Raw genomic sequence first — 20,975 nt, 5'->3', positions numbered from 1 at the left:
GCTGTTTATGATACTTTCCTTTACATGAACAAGCTTTGTCCTGGAGCTTAAACAGCTATCAAAAATTATTTCAAGCTTTGTGATATTTACTGTAAGTGTGCTTATTTCCGGACAGGAGTGTTCATCCTGGCCTAACTCTACAATAGAATTGTTAGAATTCAGACTGTCACCTTCCTCCTACCAGTGTTGTATTCATAGACAATTCCTTCCTTGTTGGTTACTGAGACGAGTTTCTTTCCATTTTGTTCTTTTCCCATTTATTGAAAGTTCCAGCTGAAAATTGTTATCCTTTTAGGAGAGAATACTTGACTTACTGGGTATTGCTTCCTCTGGAGCAGTCTCTTACAAACAAGCAATTTTTTTTTGACAGCCTGTGTGAAGGGCAACAGTGGTGGCATGTCAATTTTAATCATTATCCTGCCAATTGTAGACTTTACTTTTCAGATTGCCAGGCCATACATTGGGCAATACAGTTCTGAGACAAACTTAGAGAATGGTAGTTTATCTTTTGCAGAAAGTCTCCATGCTAACTATTGCTGACCAGAGAGGAATAATTTCCTTTTGGTTAGTCTCTTAAAAGCTATTTGTCTTGAACTGATGAAGGTACTTCCTGTGTTGTCCACTATCTTGTGTACTGTAGATGTTGGACTGATATTGTAAACATTTATTTCTCTTAATCTTTTTGTTCTGCCATGCATTAGTACAGCATGTTGCAAAGATCTCACTTGAAGCTTCTTGTTTAATTTTTTAGTTCTCTAAGTAGATGAAGCTAGCAGTCAAAGTGAAGGTGGTTGCAGTTGAGAGGAAAAAGTAAAATACAATTTATACACACTCTTTTTCCACTCAAAAACTGTCAGTAGTTGTGGTTAAGCACAACTGGGCACCCAAAAATTTGTTCTAGTGTTTGTATTTGCCAACTGATACAGGTGCAAAAACCAATAAGGAAAAAAATAGAGAACTACAAACCTAGTTAATTTGCATGCAGAAATGCAGAATTTTGAGTGGATGTACAGTTTTGAGCAGATTTGGTTTTATTAAATTATCAAAAGTCATTTAAGATTGTATTTTAAGAAGTGGGGGTTTTATGGTTTGTTTTGCAGGAAAATCCATGAAGAAGTGGGTGGAATCAATTGCTAAAATCATCAAGAGAAAGAAAGCTCAAGCAAATGGAATTAGTCACAACATCACCTTTGAGAGCCCACCTCCCCCAGTCGAGTGGCACATTTGGCGTGTTGGGCACAGCGAAATGCTGGACCTCATGACTCTGCACCCTATAGAAATTGCTCGGCAGCTGACACTTCTTGAGTCCGACCTCTATAGGTAGGGACTGAACTAATTCTTTTTCAGATTATTTGCCCAGGAAAGAGTCCCAGTTCATAGAATCAAAAGTATATCCCCTTGACTTGCAGAGTTTATGGAAGGAGGTTTTCTTGCCATGTGTTCAATACCAAAATATGCAAGGCTAATAAAAAGGTTTTTTTCATCTTCATATCAGACTTCTGACAACATAAATGAGTACAGGAAGGACACTGAAATATTACGAGTAGATAATAATAACTTGCATCGTCTCCTTGTTAAAAGCAAACCTAGTGTTACATTAACAAGAAGGGCTTGTTGCATCATAAAAAGAGAACGTGGTTGTCTCTGCTCCTTTCCTTTATAGCTGCACAGCAAAGGCCCAGGTGTTCTGTGCATATAACCATAGCACTGGTACGTCAAGGTCCTCTAATCTATTTCTGAAGAGGTGTTTTTGGTGTGGTGCCATTCATACTCCGCTGTTTCCTAGCTCTGTTGTTACCCGTGATAAATAGAGCTAGCCTTGATGTGAGAGCTAGGTTTTGCTGGGTAGAAATTCTTTAAGATCCTACAAAACTTGAAGGTGAAGCATCCTTTTGTGCTTCAGTGACAGCAGGTTTGCTATTGAAATAGGCCACTTTTCCAGCAGGTTGCTCAAAGCACTTCAGCTTCCTATTTCAAAATTGTGACTGTCTTCAAGTTGCTTTCTTATGCTTTCAGGAAATTAAACTTACTCCTTTATAATTTTTTATCTGAAAATGCTTTTTCAAAAATGCCAATTTCAGTTAAGATAAAAATGTATTTCCTTCTATATTCAAATACTCTCCAAAAAGTTATTTTAAGTCACTGTATTGCAGTAGATTAGATTGGATTGGATTTGCGAAATACCAAGTCATAATTAAGGGAAGAATTAATCTTTTAATGCAAACACTTAATATACAATTATTATTTGTATTGAGCATTCTTCTGCATCTTGTTTTGTCATTATCAGGGCAGTACAGCCTTCTGAACTCGTTGGTAGTGTGTGGACTAAAGAAGATAAGGAAATTAACTCCCCAAATCTATTGAAAATGATTCGGCATACTACAAATCTTACTCTTTGGTTTGAAAAGTAAGTACAGGTAGTGATACTGTAGTGGCATTAACTCCTACTGAAATTCAGGAAGAAACATTTTTCTGTTTGAATTCTCTTGCCTTGAGTCTTGAGATGGCTGTAGGGCGTTACAGTAATTTTAGCTTTTGGTTCAAGGGTGCATGCCACGCCAATTGCATATGCTTCCTCTTCCTGAGACTGGAAGGCTTTCTTGCAGTTCTGTCCACTTGGTCAGCACGGGCCCTACAATCCGTTTGTACAGGATGTCAAAAGGTGTTGAAGGCAGTGCAGGACGCAGCACCACTTTTCTACATCTCTGATGTGAAAGCAGTTGTGTCTGTCCCCTTATCTTAGTCTCTGCCTTCTGTGTGAGATGGTTAAGGACTCCTGAGGACATGGCCAGTGCTGCAGCCAGAAGAGTGTAGCAGCTTCTACGTGCTTCTCTAACCTAGCGAGTTTACAATGTCACTGTAGAAACAGTGGCATGAGAGTCACCCTACTCAGTCTGGATCTTGCTTGGAGTTTGCTTTACTGTTTTAGAGGGTATGCCAAAACCTTTCTTGGCTCTCCAAGTTGAACATATGTAAGATGTGATTACGTAAGTTTGTACTTGAGATTCTTGAAAGAGAGCCAAAATGTGCATACTGGATGTACTGTACAGTTTTTGCTTGGAAAATTTTGGTTTAGTAGCTAGCAAAATGTCAGGTTTTATTTATCAGTGTTTCTCAAATTATGTCTTTTAATTAGGTGCATAGTGGAAACCGAGAACTTTGAAGAGCGAGTGGCTGTGCTGAGTAGGATTATAGAAATCCTGCAGGTTTTTCAAGATCTGAATAATTTCAATGGTGTTTTGGAGATTGTCAGTGCAATGAACTCGGTGTCAGTGTACAGACTAGACCACACATTTGAAGTGAGTTTTGGGCATTGCTCTTGAAGAAAAAAAAAAAAATCAGAATCCACAAATGTATCACACATACGTCTGATGTAAAATTCATAGTATCCATATCATGCTTGCTTTCATGGGAGAAAACAAGTGTGAAATGTTCACAGGTATTTATGAGAAAACAGTTGAGATGGGCTGGGTGTCTCAAAGGGTTTGTAATGACCAGTGGAGCTTTTCAGCAGATGTTTTCTCATGTGTATTTAGCCCAAAATGGGGAAATGCAGTGGCCATTCGGTTGTTGCTCGTTAACCTGCCTGAAGTGAACCTGTTGCTTCGGTCCAGCATTTCCTGGGTATGAAAGAGGAGGGTCCCAGGGCTGAGAAGCCTGGGCTGGAACGCTTTAACAGAGCATTTCCTACCGATGCAAGAAATGGGGGGGTAGAAGGGCATGGGGGTGGGGGGTAGTTAAAACTTGAAATTCGGCTGATCATAAGAACTTCTCTTGGATGACAGAATCTCAGAAGATTCAGACTGTCAGAGGTAGAAACAAACAGAAGCTGAAACGGTTTAGATGGACAGTAGGAAGAGAGGCTACTACACAAACAGTAATTCTGTTTTTCACTTGCCAAGGAAAAAAAAATGCCTAGGATTTGACAGCAAAGCCTCCCTTGACTGAAATAGAAAAAGAAGTGTGAATAAAATGTTCTGAGTTTTGTATGTCTTTGAAAGGCAGTACGAGGCCTTTAAGTTAAATTCCAAATTAAATGTTTAATTTTTATTAAATTTAAAGACCAGGATTATGCTTGTGAGTTGATAGACAAAATAATAGTCTGTTTACAGTAGCCTCATGATTCACATGGCTACATTGCTGGACTAATAGTGCTATAGTCTAGAGCAAAGCATTCACCAAAGAGGTTCTTTAAAATCTGAATTTCAGTTCCTAAGTTTTGATAAGAGAGCTAGGGAATTGCCTTGGTTTTGCTAACTATGATATTAAGATTTGCCTGCTTTTTTTTTTTTTTTTTTCCCCTTTGACCATTTAGGCACTACAGGAAAGAAAAAAAAGAGTTTTGGATGAAGCAGTAGAATTAAGTCAAGATCATTTTAAAAAGTATCTAGCTAAGCTCAAGTCAATCAATCCACCTTGTGTGCCTTTCTTTGGTAAGTAACACCGGGGCAGGCTAATACTGTGTGTATCGTCAGTCTTCAGCTGAGTTTGATGCAGATGAGTTAATATTGCTTAAAGTGTTCAGGGTTGTATCTAGCTCTAAAAAATCTGTAATATAATGTGTAACTTTTGACTTACTAGGTTTGTAATGTTTTTAGACTTCATAGGATGGTTTGGGTTGGAAGGGACCTTAAAGATCATCTAGTTCCAGCCTTCCTGCCATGGGCAGGGATACTTTCCACTAGATAAGGTAAAAGACATAATGTCTTTTATATAAAATTTATTTTTCTAGTTTAGTATACAGATTACTGGTATTATATTGATATGAGTATTATCTTACTTTGATTAACACTGCCTCCACATTGGTGATCTGTTTATGGCAATGACCTGAAGATTTTTTTTTCTAAACGTAAAAGCTCATGTGAAAGAGATGAAACATCTCATTTCAGTGATATATTGTTCCTGTATAAAATGCAGACTTGATTCATTCTTGCCAGCTAAAAACTGTCGGAGCGTTAAAGGGAATGGTCTACCTGTGCTCAGACTTCTTTATCATTTGTTAGAAAGAATGAAATCAGCTCTTGGAATGAAAATTAAATTTAAAAAATAATTCTCTCTTTATCAGGAATATACCTAACAAATATTTTGAAGACAGAAGAAGGGAATCCTGACTTCCTTAAAAGACAAGGGAAAGAATTAATTAACTTCAGTAAGAGGAGAAAAGTGGCTGAAATTACAGGAGAAATTCAGCAGTACCAAAACCAGCCTTACTGTTTACGGATAGAGCCAGAAATTCGGGTAATCAAACATTAAATATCTGTTTTGAAGATAAGAGAGGAAAAAGAATGTACATAAGAAGTAATCTTCTAGTACTAGTCCTAATATTGTGTGAACAGTGGCCATCAGAAGAGAGGGGGAACAGGGGCTGGTAGACAACAAAGTACCACTGCAAAGAACTAGCCAGAAGTGGGGATTTGCTTACTTGGATTCCATTTTCTGGGTCTTGTTCATCCTGGATTGTTCTGCAGCCTGGTATCAGATTTTTTTTTAGCAACAAAACAGAACGAGTAAGGCATACTGACTAAACAGCAGAACTTTTTGGAGAAAAATCTGTTGCCTTTAACCTAAGAGGCTGTGTACGTGCCTCGTGCATTTAGTCCTTCAGACATTCTGTCACGGCACCTCTAACCAAAGCCCACCGACCCCGCTCACAGTCAGAGGACGTGTCGTTCGGCGCAAACACCAACGGTCATTCAGCATGGCAGAAGCTGAGCAGGTGTGGGGATGCACCAGTGTCCCCCAGCATTATCTTTAGAAATGAAAGGATGCTGTGGTGGTTACTTACCTAAGACAAAGACTAGAAAATCCCAGATAATTTCAAGGAAGATGCTGAAACAACGAGCCAGGTAATGGTAGGTGGGTGTTTTTATGTGGAAGAAATAATGATTGGAAAGCATAGCTTTAAGTACCCAGCCATACTTCCTAAGTGCGTGGCTAATTGTAACCTTTCCAAAAAACCAGCAGCTGTCAATCTCAGCAGCAGGCAGGAAGCAACAGAGAAGTTGGTTACACGCAGAATTAAATGGGCACTAATACTGCTGTTTAAAATGTTGTCTGCATTGTGTGCCTTATTGCTGTGGGTGTCTCTGGAAAGGGCTGAGGATTTTACAGCATTCATAAGCCAAGGAAGAACACTCAGTCCAAGGGATGGCAGTAGTTGTGCTGCAAAAAGCACAAATAGAAATGCTGTGGCTCACCACCCAGAGACTCCAGCTGCAGCAGGAGCAGCTGACGCAGGACGGTCGGGCGTTCAGGTTGCTCTCTCCTGTGCGGTGCCGTAGCACCATGCTCTGCCCCTCTGCACTTGTCCCATCCTGGGTTTCGTAGCTAACTGATCACATCCGAAGCACCTCTCAGAAATGGCACTAGCACGGCCTTGGCTGCCGCTGCTGTACCGGCTGCGTTCTGCTCCTTCCCAGATCCGTGATGTTAAGGCGAGCACACAGGACACGGGTGCCTGGCCTTTAACACGGTGGTGCTGTGCGCGATTCACTGGCCAAAAATACTAGCAAACAGTTTACAGGAGACTTAATTTACCATGCCTAGTCATTTGACGCAAGGTCATTCTTTCATGTCAGAAAACTTACCATGAACTTGATTGTTTCTTGCATTGGATTGTTTTGTATTAATTTCAGGGAAGGTTTTATTCTGTTTTTCCTGGAAATAAGCTTCACAATAGTGAAAAGCGAGGTATTTAATCAGTGAATTACAAGCAATTCATTAAAATTCTGTGTATATGCTTATTTTAAAAATATCTATCGATGCTTGTTTCATTTAGAAATTCTTTGAAAATCTCAATCCTATGGGGAAGATACCAGAAAAAGAGTTTACAGATTATCTGTTCAACAAGTCATTAGAAATTGAACCTCGAAACTGCAAGCAACCACCTAGATTTGTAAGTCTTGTCCTGCAAACTAAGTAGCTAAAATCCATTAGCCACTATGAAAAAGAATATATAGTTAGCTCAAGAAGCCATATATTCAGAATTCTGTATCACGAGATGATATTTCAGCAAAACTTGATTTAAAAATTCTTTTATTTCAGATGTTTGTTGCTACTAAAACATACTACCTTTGGCTTAATTTTAGAATGAGCCTTTTTTTTTTCCCCCCAAAGCCTAAGATATTACCATTTAAATTTGGGGTTCTTACCATATAGTCATTTGGTAGAATATGTAATAACGCTTCTCATTTCACAGTATAAAGAAACATTCTAAAATATTACTTGAAATGTGGATTTTATACATAATTAATGTGTTTTCTTTAAGTAGAAGTTAGTTACTATTTTTGTCTGAATATTTTGTGTTGTTGCAAAAATTGAAGAATTGACAAGGTGCAACCTTCTGGCTGAACAAAATATAGTTCAATTCAAAGGAGTAGCAATTTTGTTTTTCAAAAAAATAGCTTCTGGAGCCCAGGGTTGTTTTTTAAGCAAAGAGGTTTCGCTCTAGAACACTTGGGTTTTATATGTTGTAATTGTATTTCTGAGTAGCTGGAGACATCTCTGATTTTTGGGAGAGCTATAAATGATTTTAGCAATCTCTTGTTAGAGGAATGAGTAAGATGATACTACAAATATGGCAAGAAAACAACAGAAGTTACTGTTGCAAAAATGCTTACAGTAACTTCTCTAAAATATTTTCTAAAAATAGATATCCATGCTGCCACTCTCAGGCAACCCAGCATGAATTCTTTACAGTTCATGATTTCCAAACTCAACATTCTTATTGGAATTTCAGGAAAGTCCAGTTTCGGGTACTGTAATGTGGTGGGGTCGTGCCAACCCCTGTGGGACAGGAACGTAATTCATCTTCAAAGAATCAGCTTTGATCTGTGCTGTGTTACACCCGAGTCTAACGAGGCTGGTTTCATTCACACCAGTGACCCGTGTGTAAGAATTTTGTCCTGACTAACCCCGAGGACGTAGACAACGTGCGTCTGAGTGTGTCCTTGACCCTGGACGCGTGTAGGGACCTGGTGACCGTCCGTGGTACCAGCACAAGGCCTCTCTCACAGGGCTGGTACAAGGCTCTCCTGCAGGCCTCTGGGGCACTTGAAATAACTCTCTCCCCCAGGGCTGTGACTTGCTCTTCCCTGTGTTGTGTCCTGATGGGCACGTGTCTGAAACTTGAGTTCATTCTCCATAGCTGTGGAAAAAAAAAAAAATTAAAATCATTAAGTTGGGGAGAAAGATTTATTAATCTGCATCTGTAACTTTTCAGTAAACTCCTGCTGTATAGACAACAGGCTGTGCCTCAACTCGATTGTAGGAAGGCTGTACAGCTGTTCAAGGTGTATTTGAAAAGCACTTTTTAAAAAATCTCATAGAGACTTGGCAATTTTGCTATCTGAAATGTTAACAGCCCTAATGAGCTTTACTTTCTCCAGCCTAGGAAAACAACATACCCCCTGAAATCTCCTGGGATAAGGCCCAATACCGGCAGACACGGCTCCACCTCTGGCACGTTGAGAAGTCATCCACTGCCACTCGAAAAGGAACCGAGTAAAATAAGTTTCAGTAGAATCACTGAGGCAGAGCACGAATCAACAGTATCGGCACCAACTTCTCCAAACACACCGTCTACCCCGCCAGTGTCTGCTTCTTCAGAGTTCAGTGTGTTTTTAGACATTGATCTCAACAGTTCTTACGGTAAATGCGCAGTATGTCTTAATAATTGTTGTTACTGTCCCTCAGGCTTCCAAAATGTATCGGTGTGTATGCCAGCCTTTTCAAAAAAAGTTGCAGAATTGAGTTGCGGGCTGTGAAGTTGCGTCAGTGTTAATGTGCACTGCGGTTTGGAAATCCCTGCTGTAAGTAGTTAAATAACAAGTGACTTTTCCAGTCTTTTTGCCTACTGGAGCTAAGGCAATCTGTTACGGGAGATGTCCCCTGAGGCACTGCTGTGCAGGGGCTGTGCCTGCTTTACCACGTACGACATGTCCGTAGAGAGAAATGGTGCTGAGGACTTGGCATCCCCACCAGTGGGCGATTCTGGAGTCGTGGTCCTGTGGGCTGAAGGAGTTCCAGTGATTCTGGTTTAATTTCCTTTGAAGGGAATTCAGTCTGTATGTTTTGAGATGTGAACCGAAGCGCCAGAAGCGGGGATGGTCAGGGCGCTCACTCCAACACACAGACTGGATTGGAAAAAACAACACTTTTAGTTCAGATGCACTGATAACACTCCCAAGCTTTGCTTGTAGCTGTGAGCAGCTCCTTAGTCTTGAAAGCAGCACCTAGTAGGTCTTGGCTCTGCTCTAAGGGGGCTGCAGACTTGGCAGGTGGGTTAAACGTGGTGGGGGACAAAAGTGACAAACAATTCTTATATGGCAAATGCTGAGGGTGTTAGGGCTGCGGGGGAAGTGAACAACAACGTGGTAATGTCAGAACAGAGTAGAATAATGAAGTTTTTTCCCCAGCATAACTTAAAATCTCTGATTCAGGAATATTTTACTCAGGGAAGTTTTTAAATCATGTTAGCAGTAGATAAATTTGGAGAGTATGGTAATCTTTGAGGTCATTCACCACCATACATTATGTGCTGTAGTGTAGTTGTTCTGACTGGAAAGTCTTTAATCAGTTTTTCATTTAACAGGTAACAATAGCATCTTCGCTCCCGTCAGCTTGCCACAGTCGAGTGAGTACCATAATCCTGTTAAATGTTTCATTTAACTCTGCTTTTCCTGGTTTCGGGAGAGCTGATAAAATCTGAAATCTGGGATGAAAATATGGACTGTGTTCATTAAGGTTCTGAGAGGACTTTTTGTACAGGTTTTAGATAAGTGTCCAGTAAAGCAGTCTGTGAAGTCTAAAAACTGTCTGGTTTGGTTTGTTTGTTTTGTTTTTTTTTTTTTTTCCCCCCAGGCTCTAACATGATTTTGCTTCTATTTTTGATGTCCTTGATTATTTTGTTTCACTAATGCTACAGATGAAGCCACCTGATAATTTTACATTGCCACTTAGTGAAAATAGTTGTTCTATTGCTAGGAAACCATAGGTACTTTTTGTACCACAGCTGTGAGGGATATCCTATATTCATCTGTGTTTTCAACTTCTCTTTTTTTTACTCCCTTATTACAGAGGCACATATACTTTTTCATAATATGATTAAAATTTCAAACTGGAGAGTGCAGGTGCCTAATGTATTGGTACAGAGCTCTGTGCACTTCTAAGAGAAAAAGCAAAACTGTGACAAAAGTCACAAATACAGGTCGGGGAGTTGCGTTGTTTAACTTTCAGGACTTTTTTTGCCCTCTGGAAAAAGGAAGGATTAGAAATGTCCTAAAATGCTGTAAGAGTTAATATCATCTGTTCAGTGTGTAATTCCCTGCTTTAGAAGTGCTGCAGACCTGTTAACGAAGCCTCCAAATTGCCGAATTTGAACGTGTATCCATATGGCAGAGAGAACAAACCTTCCACTAAATGTAACTGAGGCGTGTGGGCAAACTGCAGGCACCGTGGCAAACGGCGGGTGAATTCTGCAATATAGAGAGGATTGCAGAGAAAGTTATTTAAGAGCTCACTTGGAGTTCACTGTATTTTTCTGTCCCTTAGCATTGCCTGCTAACTGTTGATGTGTATCTTTGATACTGGAAATAGGAGACCACTTTGCGAGGCGTATATCTGATTAAAGAAATGAGTGAGAATTTCATATGACTGAAGTTAATGGTTCGTGTTGCTGTTGAGCACAAAGATCTGCTTATTTGAGTTGCTTCTAGTTTGGCTTAGTGTTCTAGCATATGTTCCCCAGATATTGCACAAGCAGTCAAATACTTGCTTTTCTCTCTCCAGAGACTTTCTTCAGCTCGTGGGGTAGCTTTCCTAAACTAAGCGATGAGCCTCAAAACCCTCCTCCACTTCCTCCACGAAAAAAGATGGATCAGGATGCTCCTAATGCTAAGGTATTTCTGTCCTATATTGAGTAGCTTTGAAAATAAATCAGGGAACGTCAAGAATCACAGAATCATTTAGGTTGGGAAAGACCTTTAAGGTCACTGAGCCAAACGGGACTTGGCCAGTGTAAATGCAGTGCTCCGGTTGCCCTTTTTGAGTTTCAGGTTCCCAGTGTCCAAACCCTTGCTGGCTAATTCAGGAACGCAGCGATCATATTCAGGTCAAAGCTGTGGCTATGCCAGTACCGTGTTTCTGGCAGCACCAGTTGCAGGCGTTAAGAGAATTGTGCGCCTGTCAGAAGATGGGCTCTTTAGCTAAACATCTACATTTCTTACAATGCCGTCTTCTCTGTAACGTTGTAGGGAAGTGGGAAGTCGGATGACGACCCTCCGGCCATTCCACCTCGGCAGCCGCCGCCTCCAAAGATACAGCCTCGCGCTCCTGCTTACACCACCCCCTTTGACCAGCCTCTGCACAGCCCTCCTCCTCCACCCCCCCGGGACCCTCTCCCCGATACCCCACCACCGGTCCCGCTCCGGCCGCCCGAACACTTCATCAACTGCCCTCTAAACCTCCAGCCGCCGCCGGTGGGACGGGCGCACAGAGATCCCAGCTGGTTCCGGGAGGCGAGCACGGGCCCCAGCTCTCCTGGCACTCCTCCCAGCACGCCCTCCCCCAGGGTCCTGCGCCGCTGCTGCGTCGTCAGCTCCAGTCACAACAACCTGGTCCACCCGCCTGCGCCCCCCGTCCCGCCCCGGCACAATTCGAGCCCTCAGTTACCAAAACTGCCACCAAAGACTTACAAAAGGGAGCTCTCCCACCCTCCTTTGCACAGACTGTCTTTGCTAGAAAATGCAGAAACTCCTCAATGACCTTAGCCATAGTAGTCATTGACACTGGAATAGTATTTGTAAAGTTCCTTTTTTTTTTTTAATTTATTCAAAAAAGGCAGTGTATTTTAGTACTTTCACAAATTATGCTCTTAAAGTGCTGCTGATCAGGGGAAAAAAAAAAAAAAAAAAAAAGGTTTAAATTGGAAAAATAAGACTCCACACACTCTAGCCTGCGTCTGTTCGACAGCATTACCCTCAGGTGATCAGCAGCATTGCCTTGTCTCACATCCTCAGTGCCGACAGTTATGCCAGTATACAAAATGTATCTTTTGCACTGTAAACTACACTAAATGAATTTAAACTGACATCATTTAATTGCACTGAGCCAAAAAAGGTGCGTCTGTGGAATTTTTTCAAATTTGAGCACTAGTGGCCTTTTTTTTTTTTTTTTGTAATTAAAAAAAAAAAAAAAAAGAACAAAGGGATAATTACCCAACACAAGGATACACAGTGTTACTGATTTTAAACCTCTGGCCACTTGCCTTTGAACTTTGTGTAAGCTTGGAGGTTTGTGAGTGACAGCTACTGTTCTCAAGTATTTTAATGCCATGTCTTAATTGCCATTGATTTGCTGCTGAAGACAAAAAACAGGTTTAAATCTAAATACCAAAATATTCAGTTGGTCTTGGTTATTTTGAGAAAGGATGGACAAGGACAACCTGTGTCAGATATTGGAAAGGATCCCTAGTACTTAGCATGCATCTTGTTCAGATGTGCCTTTTTTGTTTTGGTAGGCAAAGAGGTCTTAAGCTAAAGAGTTGTCTACTGTTCTGGAGAACAAAGCTATATGCCATGTATATACAATTGTTTATATTGTATATTTACAGATAATGCTAATAACCTGTATAAATTTAAGTGACTTGAGGCCTGTAATACAGTCTGCTACTCTTGCAATCTTATATGGTCAGAAGTGTTTCCTCTGGCTTAGGAACAGTCTTGCCTTCCAAACCTAATCACTTTCTTTAGATCTCACTTAACTTAATCGTGAATCCATTTTGGAAATTGGTAGCATTTAAACCAGCAAACACTTAAAGCTTTATTAAACTTTTTAAACTGATAAGTGAATGGAACTTTTATTTGCCAGTTGAACTACTTGTTTGAACTGGTGTGAGAGTGAGTCTGTTTTACTAGTAGTACTGTAGCAGCATTTATAAAGTGGCCAGAAGCCACATTTTATTTACTGGTCTGTGGCCTTTTACTGTGCTTTGTATCAGAGTTCTTAACAAGATTAATAAATCACCCCAGTCTTAATTTTTAAGAGCTTGAGCAGTGCGTGTTCCTTGTAAGGACAAGGTTGGGAATTGGACTTAGGAAGTTTTTGGCAGTACAAAATTCGATTCGGCAATACAGAATTCGATTCAGTCGAATAGAATCATGCAAGGGGCAGAAAACACTTTATGAAGGCGAGCTGCTTCATTTTGCAAAAATAACATTCAAGAAGTCCCAAATTTGAGATGCATGATCTGAGAGTGCAGGAAATGGACGTGCCTTGGTTATGGTTTTTCCTCTGCAGTAAAAACACAGCTCATACTCTTTTCTGTAAGTTTGGGAAGAATTCTTCTATCTGGTGGTGAAATTCAGCTCAGTGAAGTACTCCCGTAATACTCTCCACACAGAAAAGGCAGGCTGTTCCAGTGATCTGCAGAATAAGCTGAACAAGTGAAATTTTTTATTTAGTTCCTTGTATTAACTCATTTGAAGTCCTCACCAGCAGCTATTGCTAAATATTTTTTCAGACTTTTACATTTTGTGTGATGTTGAAGGGGAAAAAAATCCTCTCCCAAATTTTAGAATCTGATGAGGTCAGCTTTATACCTTCTGTACAAGTGCTTAGACTAAAAGCACTTTCAATATCCCATTTTAAAATACATCCCAGCTTTGTATTTTGTCCTGACTCAGCAAAGCCCTTACCAGATCATTTTATGCTGGGCATCTGTTAATTAGTAATGGTTTCTATACCTATCAAAGCACTTCCCTCCATCAAGACCTTTGTGAGGTTCTGGTTTGTGGTAGACTTTGAGGAGAGCTTAAACTTGCGGAAGCAGAAGCATACATTTGTTAGAGTTAACTTTGAAATGATGCCGCACAGGACTGCCATGCTCAGAACAGTCCTTTTTAGGTGCCAACTTACATTTTATGTTGACAGCCTACAAAAATACCTGGGAGGCTGTGAAACACTTCCTTCTTTTAACTCTTGAACCTGATTGTGAAGGTGTGAGATTGGGCAGCAGTTCCAAATTCCACACTGGAAGTCAGAGAAAAATGCCTAACTTTCAGCAGGGCCCTGAATGGTTTGATTAATAAAAAAAAAGGGATGCAGTTAAAGTCTCAAGCCTTGGTCATCATTCTCCATCAGATTAACGAGGACAGAGGTTGGCATTCCTGCAAGAGCCTCTCGCTGCTATCTGGGGATGTCCTGGGCGCCAGAGGTGACTCTGGTTCCTGGTGGGCCCGTGGGCTCTCTCCTCTGCCAGGGACCAGTCGCACAGACACTAGCCTGCAGGTCCACGTTGCTATTTTGCCAGTGGCAGGTCCTGTTAAGCAAGTCCCCGACGTTGACTCCTTCCTCAGCCGCTCACCTCTTCTCTCCCCGGTGCCCCTTCAATGGTGCGTTGTTGTGCCCTGAACTGGATATGGAAAAAAATCCCATGGGGTTTTTTTTTTGCAAGCTGCACTTAAAGCATAACCACCCACACCTGGTCAGCAGCAGTGCTGGGGCAGCAAAGCTCCGAGAGAGCAGGAGCCCCTTGCATTAGATCTCCCAACAAGGATGATAATGTGAAAACATGAGATACTTGTACTAGAAGGCAGTGGCTAAACGCTGTTCTTAGCTGCATTTCCCATGTGAAACCTGACTCTTACAGGGCCTGTTCTGGAGTTAACCTAAAGTACATAAATCACAGCTTGATTCAGAAAAAGGGCCTTGCTTATGGATAACTTACCACACAATTAAACTGCCCTCCAAGCATAACAGGAGCTGGAAAATACAAAGAACCATTCCAAGGCAGGGCAGCGTCAGCAATGCCAGTGGCATGAAGTATAGCGGGTACAGCAACACACGTTCCCAAAGTAACTGTTTGGCCGTGGAAGTGGTCGAAGGCAGTCAGATTCCCACCCGTGCGGTTCGAGGGAATGCCAAGACAGCAATAAATTAACATTTCAGTACTTCATAATTAGAGGGGCAGATAAAAAGAGAGGGGGAAAAAAATGCTAGAGGGGAAAAATAGGAAATTGCTGGGTTTGAAGTTGGCTTGTGTGGGAATGGGAAAAGGCAGTTCCCTCAGAAAAGTGCGGATAAACAGATGGAATGTAATGACAGTTAATAGCAAAAGAAACGTCCTCCTAGTTGCTTTCAGTGATCCTATTTTGAGTTACTGAGTTTTAGCATTTCCCACTGCTTTAGAACTGGAATAACTTCTTTGGGTGCTATGACATTGCTATAGTAGATCAAAAACAAGAAGGGACAAAAGGAACCATCTTTTGTTTCTTCTTCTTTTCGGATTTACTCCAAATTTCAGAAATACACCACAAGTCTGAACATAGCACTTGGATTCCCTAGCAAATGCAGTGACTCCTCCCTGCGCAAAGGAGTGAGCTATTAGTAAGAAATGCTAGGAAATAAGTAACAAAAACTTTCTGTCCAAGGAAAAAAATCAAAAGCCTTTGCACTTGAAAATGTTGACGCACAGTCAACCCGTGCTCAGCTGCTTTTTTAGAACCATTTTGGAAGTTTAAACGTTGGGTGAGGGTCTACACCACCTGTGATTTCTAGCAATCCCCTGGCTCCAGCGGGACTGTACGCCAGCAGTGCCTACAGGCTGCACTGGGCAACTTGCGCAACAGATTTCGCTTCGCCCCGTGTGTCAATTAGCAGCCACTTCACATGTGGAAAACTTTCTTCTGGGCGGTGTTTAACGCCTTCTTTAGTCCCAACAGGGTAAGTCGGGAAGGTCTGACCCGGCTGCCAGGCGGGCTCGAAATGGCGGTTCCTCACCCCTGAGGGAAGTCTGGACCTTGCGGCCCAGGCAAGCGATGGCCGCCCTTGTTCTCTCCTACAACCACCAGGCCGGGTAACGCAGCAGCTTCACGTTGGCAGCTCGCTGTGCTGCCGGCAGGCACTAAAAACAAGTAAAAGTGCGCTTTTCTTCTGGCAAGCAAGGGCGGCCCGGGGCGCGCCGTCCTGCCACGAACAAGTCAAGTCGGTGGAAAGTTGGCCGGGTGAGGGGTGAGCAGGGAACAGCTTCTCTTGACGGGAGCTCCCGGGGCTGAGGCGCAGCACCGGAGGGACGGCGGCACCGACCCGGAGCGCGGCCGGCGCCTCACGGGCAGGGCGAGGCGGAGCCGCCACCGCCCGCCATTTCCTCCCGCCGCGGCGGCGAGGTGAGGCGGGGCGGCCCCGGGGAGGGAGGAGGAGGAGGAGGAGGAGGGACCGCGCCGCCTCAGTGCCGCGGCCATGGCGGGCTTCGTGCGGGAGCTGGAGCGGCGGGGCGGGCCGGCGCTGCGGCTGGAGCAGCGGGCGGCGGGCGGCGTGGGCTGCGTGGTGTGGGACGCGGCGCTGGTGCTCGCCAAGTTCCTGGAGACCGGCGCCTGCCCCCTCGCCCGCCGCCACGTCCTCGAGTTGGGCGCCGGCACCGGCGCTGTCGGCATCATGGCGGCCACGCTGGGGTGAGCGGCGGCCGGGAAGGGGCCGGGCCCCGCTGCCGGTTCCCCCGCGCCTTGTCCGCGTGAAATCTTTTTTTTTTTTTTTTTAAATTCTCGCCAAGGGCGCGTTTTGTGACCCCGCGCTGCGGCGAGGGGCCGGGCCGTAACGCCCCGCGTGTGCGTGTGTGTGTGTGTGTGTTACAGGGCTAACGTGACGGTCACCGACTTGGAGGAGCTGCAGGAGCTGCTGAGGGTTAATATAGAGAACAACAAACACCTGGTTACAGGGTCAGTCCGAGCCAAGGTACTGAAATGGTTTGTATGATCCTTTAATGTTTCTGTTCGGCTCTAACGGGGCTTCTCTTGCTTTGTTAAGATTGACACGTCCTTGAAAACACTGCTGTGAACGGGAAGCGCAGTATAGGAACGTAGTAGCACTATATGCTCAGTCCTTTAGTAGTATCTTGTATTATTACTGAAGCTTGCTTTCACCTTTTTTTTTTTTCCTTTTTAGGGGTGAAGATGTAGCGGAATTTCAGCCTCCCCCCGATTATATACTAATGGCCGATTGCATTTACTATGAGGAGGTAAATGAGGACTTGGCAGAACACCTATAGTAAAGCTTCTTTGGGAAGGGTGTGAGTTCAGTGTGAGAACTATTCAGAAGTGTTCAAATAAATATTGTCCTTACATCTTGGTCCCCATGGTTTAGAGGAATATATCGAATAAGACTGGAAAAGGCACTTTTAACAGATTCAAGACCACTTGAGAGTCAACCAGAGATTTTTTTTTTTTATGTTTAAAAAAACCCACCAAACTTAATACTTGTGCCTCCCTCCTTTTTTTTCTTTTTTTTTTTTTTTTCACATTGAGATTGATGTGTGAAGCAAAACATTGTGCCTAATAGTTGTGAATTGTTTCATGTAAAGGTAAATGAAATTTAACAGTGCTGCATCTGCACCGTTTGGGTTCTCCTCATGTTTCCTGTGGGAAAGGCAGAAGGAGGAACCGTGCCCCAGCTAAGTGGTTGTTGTAGTCTGCCCCATCTCCTCAGCTAGAGCTCTGTAGGATGTGCACAGAGAGCTAACAGAAGTGGCAGGAAAGGGGAAGTGACCCGAAGAACCCCCTGTCCCAGTGCCTTTTCAGTGGTCTTGCCAGCCCCTTGAATTGGCTCGCTACACGTCCTATTTACATACGTAGTGGTCTGGATCTGAGCCATGTTCCAAGAACGGTCGAGACAACGCTCACTTTTGAAACATGTCAGGAAAGAGTCATTGTGTGCCTCAAGGAAATGCCCACTCAGCGGGGTGGGATGTTTCTGGCTTTGCTGCTAGTTCAGTTTTCTTGGTCAGTCTGTGAAACTCTTCTTCTATGCGGCCTCCCTTTCTCCTCTGATTTCCAGCTTGCTTGTTCTTTTTGTCCCAGTTAAAGTACTAAAAATAACTCCCTGAAAAGCAAAACTGGAAAGTTCTCTCTTGGGTGAAGACTTTCTGTAGTTAGAGGGTATCGTATCAGTAAAATGAACTTGAAATCTAAGTGGGAAATACTTAACCTTTTTTGGGCAGTCATTAGAACCATTACTGAAGACACTGAAAGACCTTACTGGTCCCGATACGTGCGTCTTGTGCTGTTACGAACAGAGAACTATGGGAAAGAATCCTGAAATTGAGAGAAAATACTTCGAGGTAAGTGTTTTTAATGTGTGCTTTTTGAACACTAGGAAAATAGCTTAGATACAGGAGGTCTTTGTATTGGATCAGTTGAACATCAATGTCAGTTGCTGCACATACGAACTCAGGTTGACTGCACAAAGTACAGTTTGTAGCAGGAGAAGCCCTTTTGTCTTTAGATGGGGCAGGAAATTTGAATGGTGACTGTTGAAGTTATCGTCCAACTCGACAGTAAAGACTTCCTGGATACTTACTGAGCTTTTCTTCCCTCAAAAGGTCAAACTAACCTTTCTCGGCTTACTAATCTTAACTATATTGATGCTTTTGACCCAGGCAGCCAGACTTGCATAGGTTGTTAAAAGCCTCTCTAGCTTGTGATACCTTCCAGATTTGCAAAAGGGCCTCCATACGTGAGGCAATGCCTGTCAAAGCAAAACAGAAAACAGAAGGAAAATACAGGTAAACTTTTCCAGAGTAGCTCAGGAACTCAAGACTCTGCTAAGTGATATAGCTGCTTTTGCAAAAATCTCCCCCCTCTACTACAAGAGCATTAATAGGTGGTGTAATGAAATAGTCCAGCTGCATCATCTGTGCAGGTAAAGAAAAGGAACACAGGTAACAGCTGAATCCCTCCTGAGGTTGTGGGGGTGACAGGCAATGCAGGATTTAACTGCACCCATGCAGTCTGCTGAAAAGCAGCCCTTGTGCAGGAGTACTGGATTATATGTAATAATAATACTATGAAAAAGGGGAAGGGCAAGTATTCCAGGGTGATTTGTATGTGTTAATAAAAGCACCTCTTCGATAATTAGCCATGCCTTGAACTCTTGTGGCTACCTGATTGTGAGGAGGGTTGCTATAACTGAGATCAGCTCCAATGAGGTGCTGCTCCCACAATAAACGTAATAGGTGTAGGTGTTTCTGGATGATTTCTGCTTTCTTGTAATTTATTTCCTTCCTTAGCTTGCCAGGGTTCAGCAGAGTTAATCATCTGAGCACATTGTAGAGTCAATACTGGGGTTTTTTAGCATTTTCCCCCCGCCCCTCCCGTTGAGAAGGTTGGCAGACAGAGGCAGGTGCTGTGGTTTGGCTTAACACTTCAGAGACCAGAGGAGGCAAAATGTTTTATTGCAAGCTTTTACATTTTTTTCTTAAATGTTGCAAGTTGTCTGTAGCTTTGAATTGGCACTGGAGTAGTTAAAACAAGAGTAAATGTGCTGCACGGGGGCAGAAATGGCATACATGTTTGCAGAGGCCTTTAGTGAAATGATCTGAGCATGGTGGTTCCAGCCTCCTAAGGCGTCTTGCCCTCATGCAGTATATTGTGGGAGCTTTTTAACATGCTTAGTTCAGAAGGGCAGTCAGTGTTGGTTCACTCGTTTTGCGTGTTCTCTGGTAACCAGCTGCTTCAGATGGACTTTGAGCTGGAAAAAATTCCCCTGGATAAGCACGATGAGGAGTATCGCAGCGAAGACATCCATATCATGAACATCCACAGGAAACAAACGGTAGGTTAACTTAACTGGCACAGCGAATGCTGCCAGGATTTCACAGGGCTGCTGTTCACTTGGCACAGTGTGAGCGTTCCAGGGGTGGAACTGCCTCTAAATCGACTGTGAAATACCATTAGGGACCCCGTGAAGCTGCAGAGCAGAACCGTGCGTGTACAAAGGAGTTCCTTTGTCCTGAAACCCCGCGCTCTGCCAGGTGCCAGCCTTTGTCTTCAGCAGGACCATCTTTGAGCTGCGTGCTGACTTGCTCTTCTGCTTCCACACTGTAGGGCAGTGGGATCTCAAAACTGGAGTTCTGAGGCACCAGAGTGATAAAAACGATGCGCTCACTGCTGCTTTAAGTACTGTGTGCTGTGCTGTACAGCCTTCCCTCCCCCAAACCAGACTCCAGAAGTGGTACTTCACACCTCCCTGGGTTGGTTAGATCACTTTTTGGTTAATTGATGGAGCAGACAGTTATGCATGAAGAAAATATTTTGCATATTGTGCTGACACAACACATGGGTCCAGCGCTTGAACAAAAAACCAGGCTGCTTAAAAATCCATACTTTTTTTTTTTTTTTTTAAATCTCTTCACAGAATTTTCCATCGTGAGATCCCTGACCACAGTATCTATCCTCTGGCAGCTGGCAGAGCTCCGGAGAAGAGGGTGAGGGTATAGAATAACACCACAAAGGGACTGTCTGCAGTGTGGTTTGTGACTCATGTACAGAAAACGGCTTCTCGATAGTGGACTTGGCACGAGGCACCAGAAGAAGCGGGCTCGTCAGACTAGATCCAGCGATAGCACCTTCCGCGAGGACAGACGTGAGCTCTGGGTGTCTGCAGGCTGAGGCAGGGGGGAGGCAGAAAACGGAACCGGAGCCGCGCCGGGCGCGTGTTCTGGTTACCTCAGCTGGGCAGCCGCTTGTCAGAGCAGTGGGTGGCTCACCGAGCGCTCACACAGCAGATCTGAGGACACCCAAATCTCCCTGAGGAGAAAACTCCACGCGTGGGCTCAATCACGCAGCCCCAGGTAGCCAGTCAATAAAACTTTTTGCACTTCAAATGGGTCTCGGGTGGTAGGGTTTGGGTTTTTTTGGTTTGTTGTTTTTTTTTGTTTGTTTGTTTGCAGCCTGTGGTTTGTGCCCTTCCTTCATTGCAGAGGTCCTGGGCGTTTCATTCCAGGAGCAGGGGCTGTCGCGGTAGGTACTGCACAGCTACGACACGCAGATGGTCCCCTGCGCCTGTGCGAAACTGTTCTTTTGATTTCACCTGCCCTTTCTTGGCGTAAGGCTCTGCAGCGGTGAAGTTTGACGCCTTCAAACCATTCTGGGGAGCAGGTTCATCGGTGCTGTTGGTGTCCCTCACCAAGCTGCCTCTTGCTGCTG

General features: G+C 43.4%; 2 protein-coding genes across 2 annotated transcripts in view; both read left to right on the top strand.

Annotated features, from left to right (window-relative positions):
* SOS2 (SOS Ras/Rho guanine nucleotide exchange factor 2) overlaps window positions 1-13,041 on the top strand; it is a 55,010-nt gene extending 41,969 nt beyond the window's left edge. Inside the window, exons 14-23 of the mRNA XM_042799163.1 lie at window positions 1,101-1,320; window positions 2,288-2,407; window positions 3,137-3,299; window positions 4,316-4,433; window positions 5,066-5,238; window positions 6,779-6,895; window positions 8,388-8,649; window positions 9,593-9,634; window positions 10,789-10,898; window positions 11,253-13,041. Of these exons, the coding sequence (XP_042655097.1) occupies window positions 1,101-1,320; window positions 2,288-2,407; window positions 3,137-3,299; window positions 4,316-4,433; window positions 5,066-5,238; window positions 6,779-6,895; window positions 8,388-8,649; window positions 9,593-9,634; window positions 10,789-10,898; window positions 11,253-11,762 (1,835 nt within the window). The 3' untranslated portion in view covers window positions 11,763-13,041. The remainder of the gene's footprint in view (window positions 1-1,100; window positions 1,321-2,287; window positions 2,408-3,136; window positions 3,300-4,315; window positions 4,434-5,065; window positions 5,239-6,778; window positions 6,896-8,387; window positions 8,650-9,592; window positions 9,635-10,788; window positions 10,899-11,252) is intronic.
* A 2,774-nt stretch (window positions 13,042-15,815) lies between these two features.
* VCPKMT (valosin containing protein lysine methyltransferase) lies at window positions 15,816-20,653 on the top strand. The gene is made up of 7 exons (XM_042799001.1): window positions 15,816-15,853; window positions 16,188-16,448; window positions 16,629-16,739; window positions 16,939-17,011; window positions 17,990-18,109; window positions 19,498-19,602; window positions 20,185-20,653. Exons 1-7 carry the CDS (start codon window positions 15,816-15,818, stop codon window positions 20,197-20,199), a joined length of 723 nt encoding a protein of 240 aa, XP_042654935.1. The 3' UTR covers window positions 20,200-20,653.
* The last annotated feature ends 322 nt before the right edge of the window (window positions 20,654-20,975 follow it).

Source organism: Tyto alba, unplaced genomic scaffold (genome assembly GCF_018691265.1).
Source record: "Tyto alba isolate M040663 unplaced genomic scaffold, T.alba_DEE_v4.0 Super-Scaffold_29, whole genome shotgun sequence".
In the NCBI taxonomy this organism is placed as follows: Eukaryota; Metazoa; Chordata; class Aves; order Strigiformes; family Tytonidae; genus Tyto; species Tyto alba.
The sequence above is the reverse complement of the archived record's forward strand: the minus strand, read 5'-3'. Positions and strand labels throughout refer to the sequence as shown.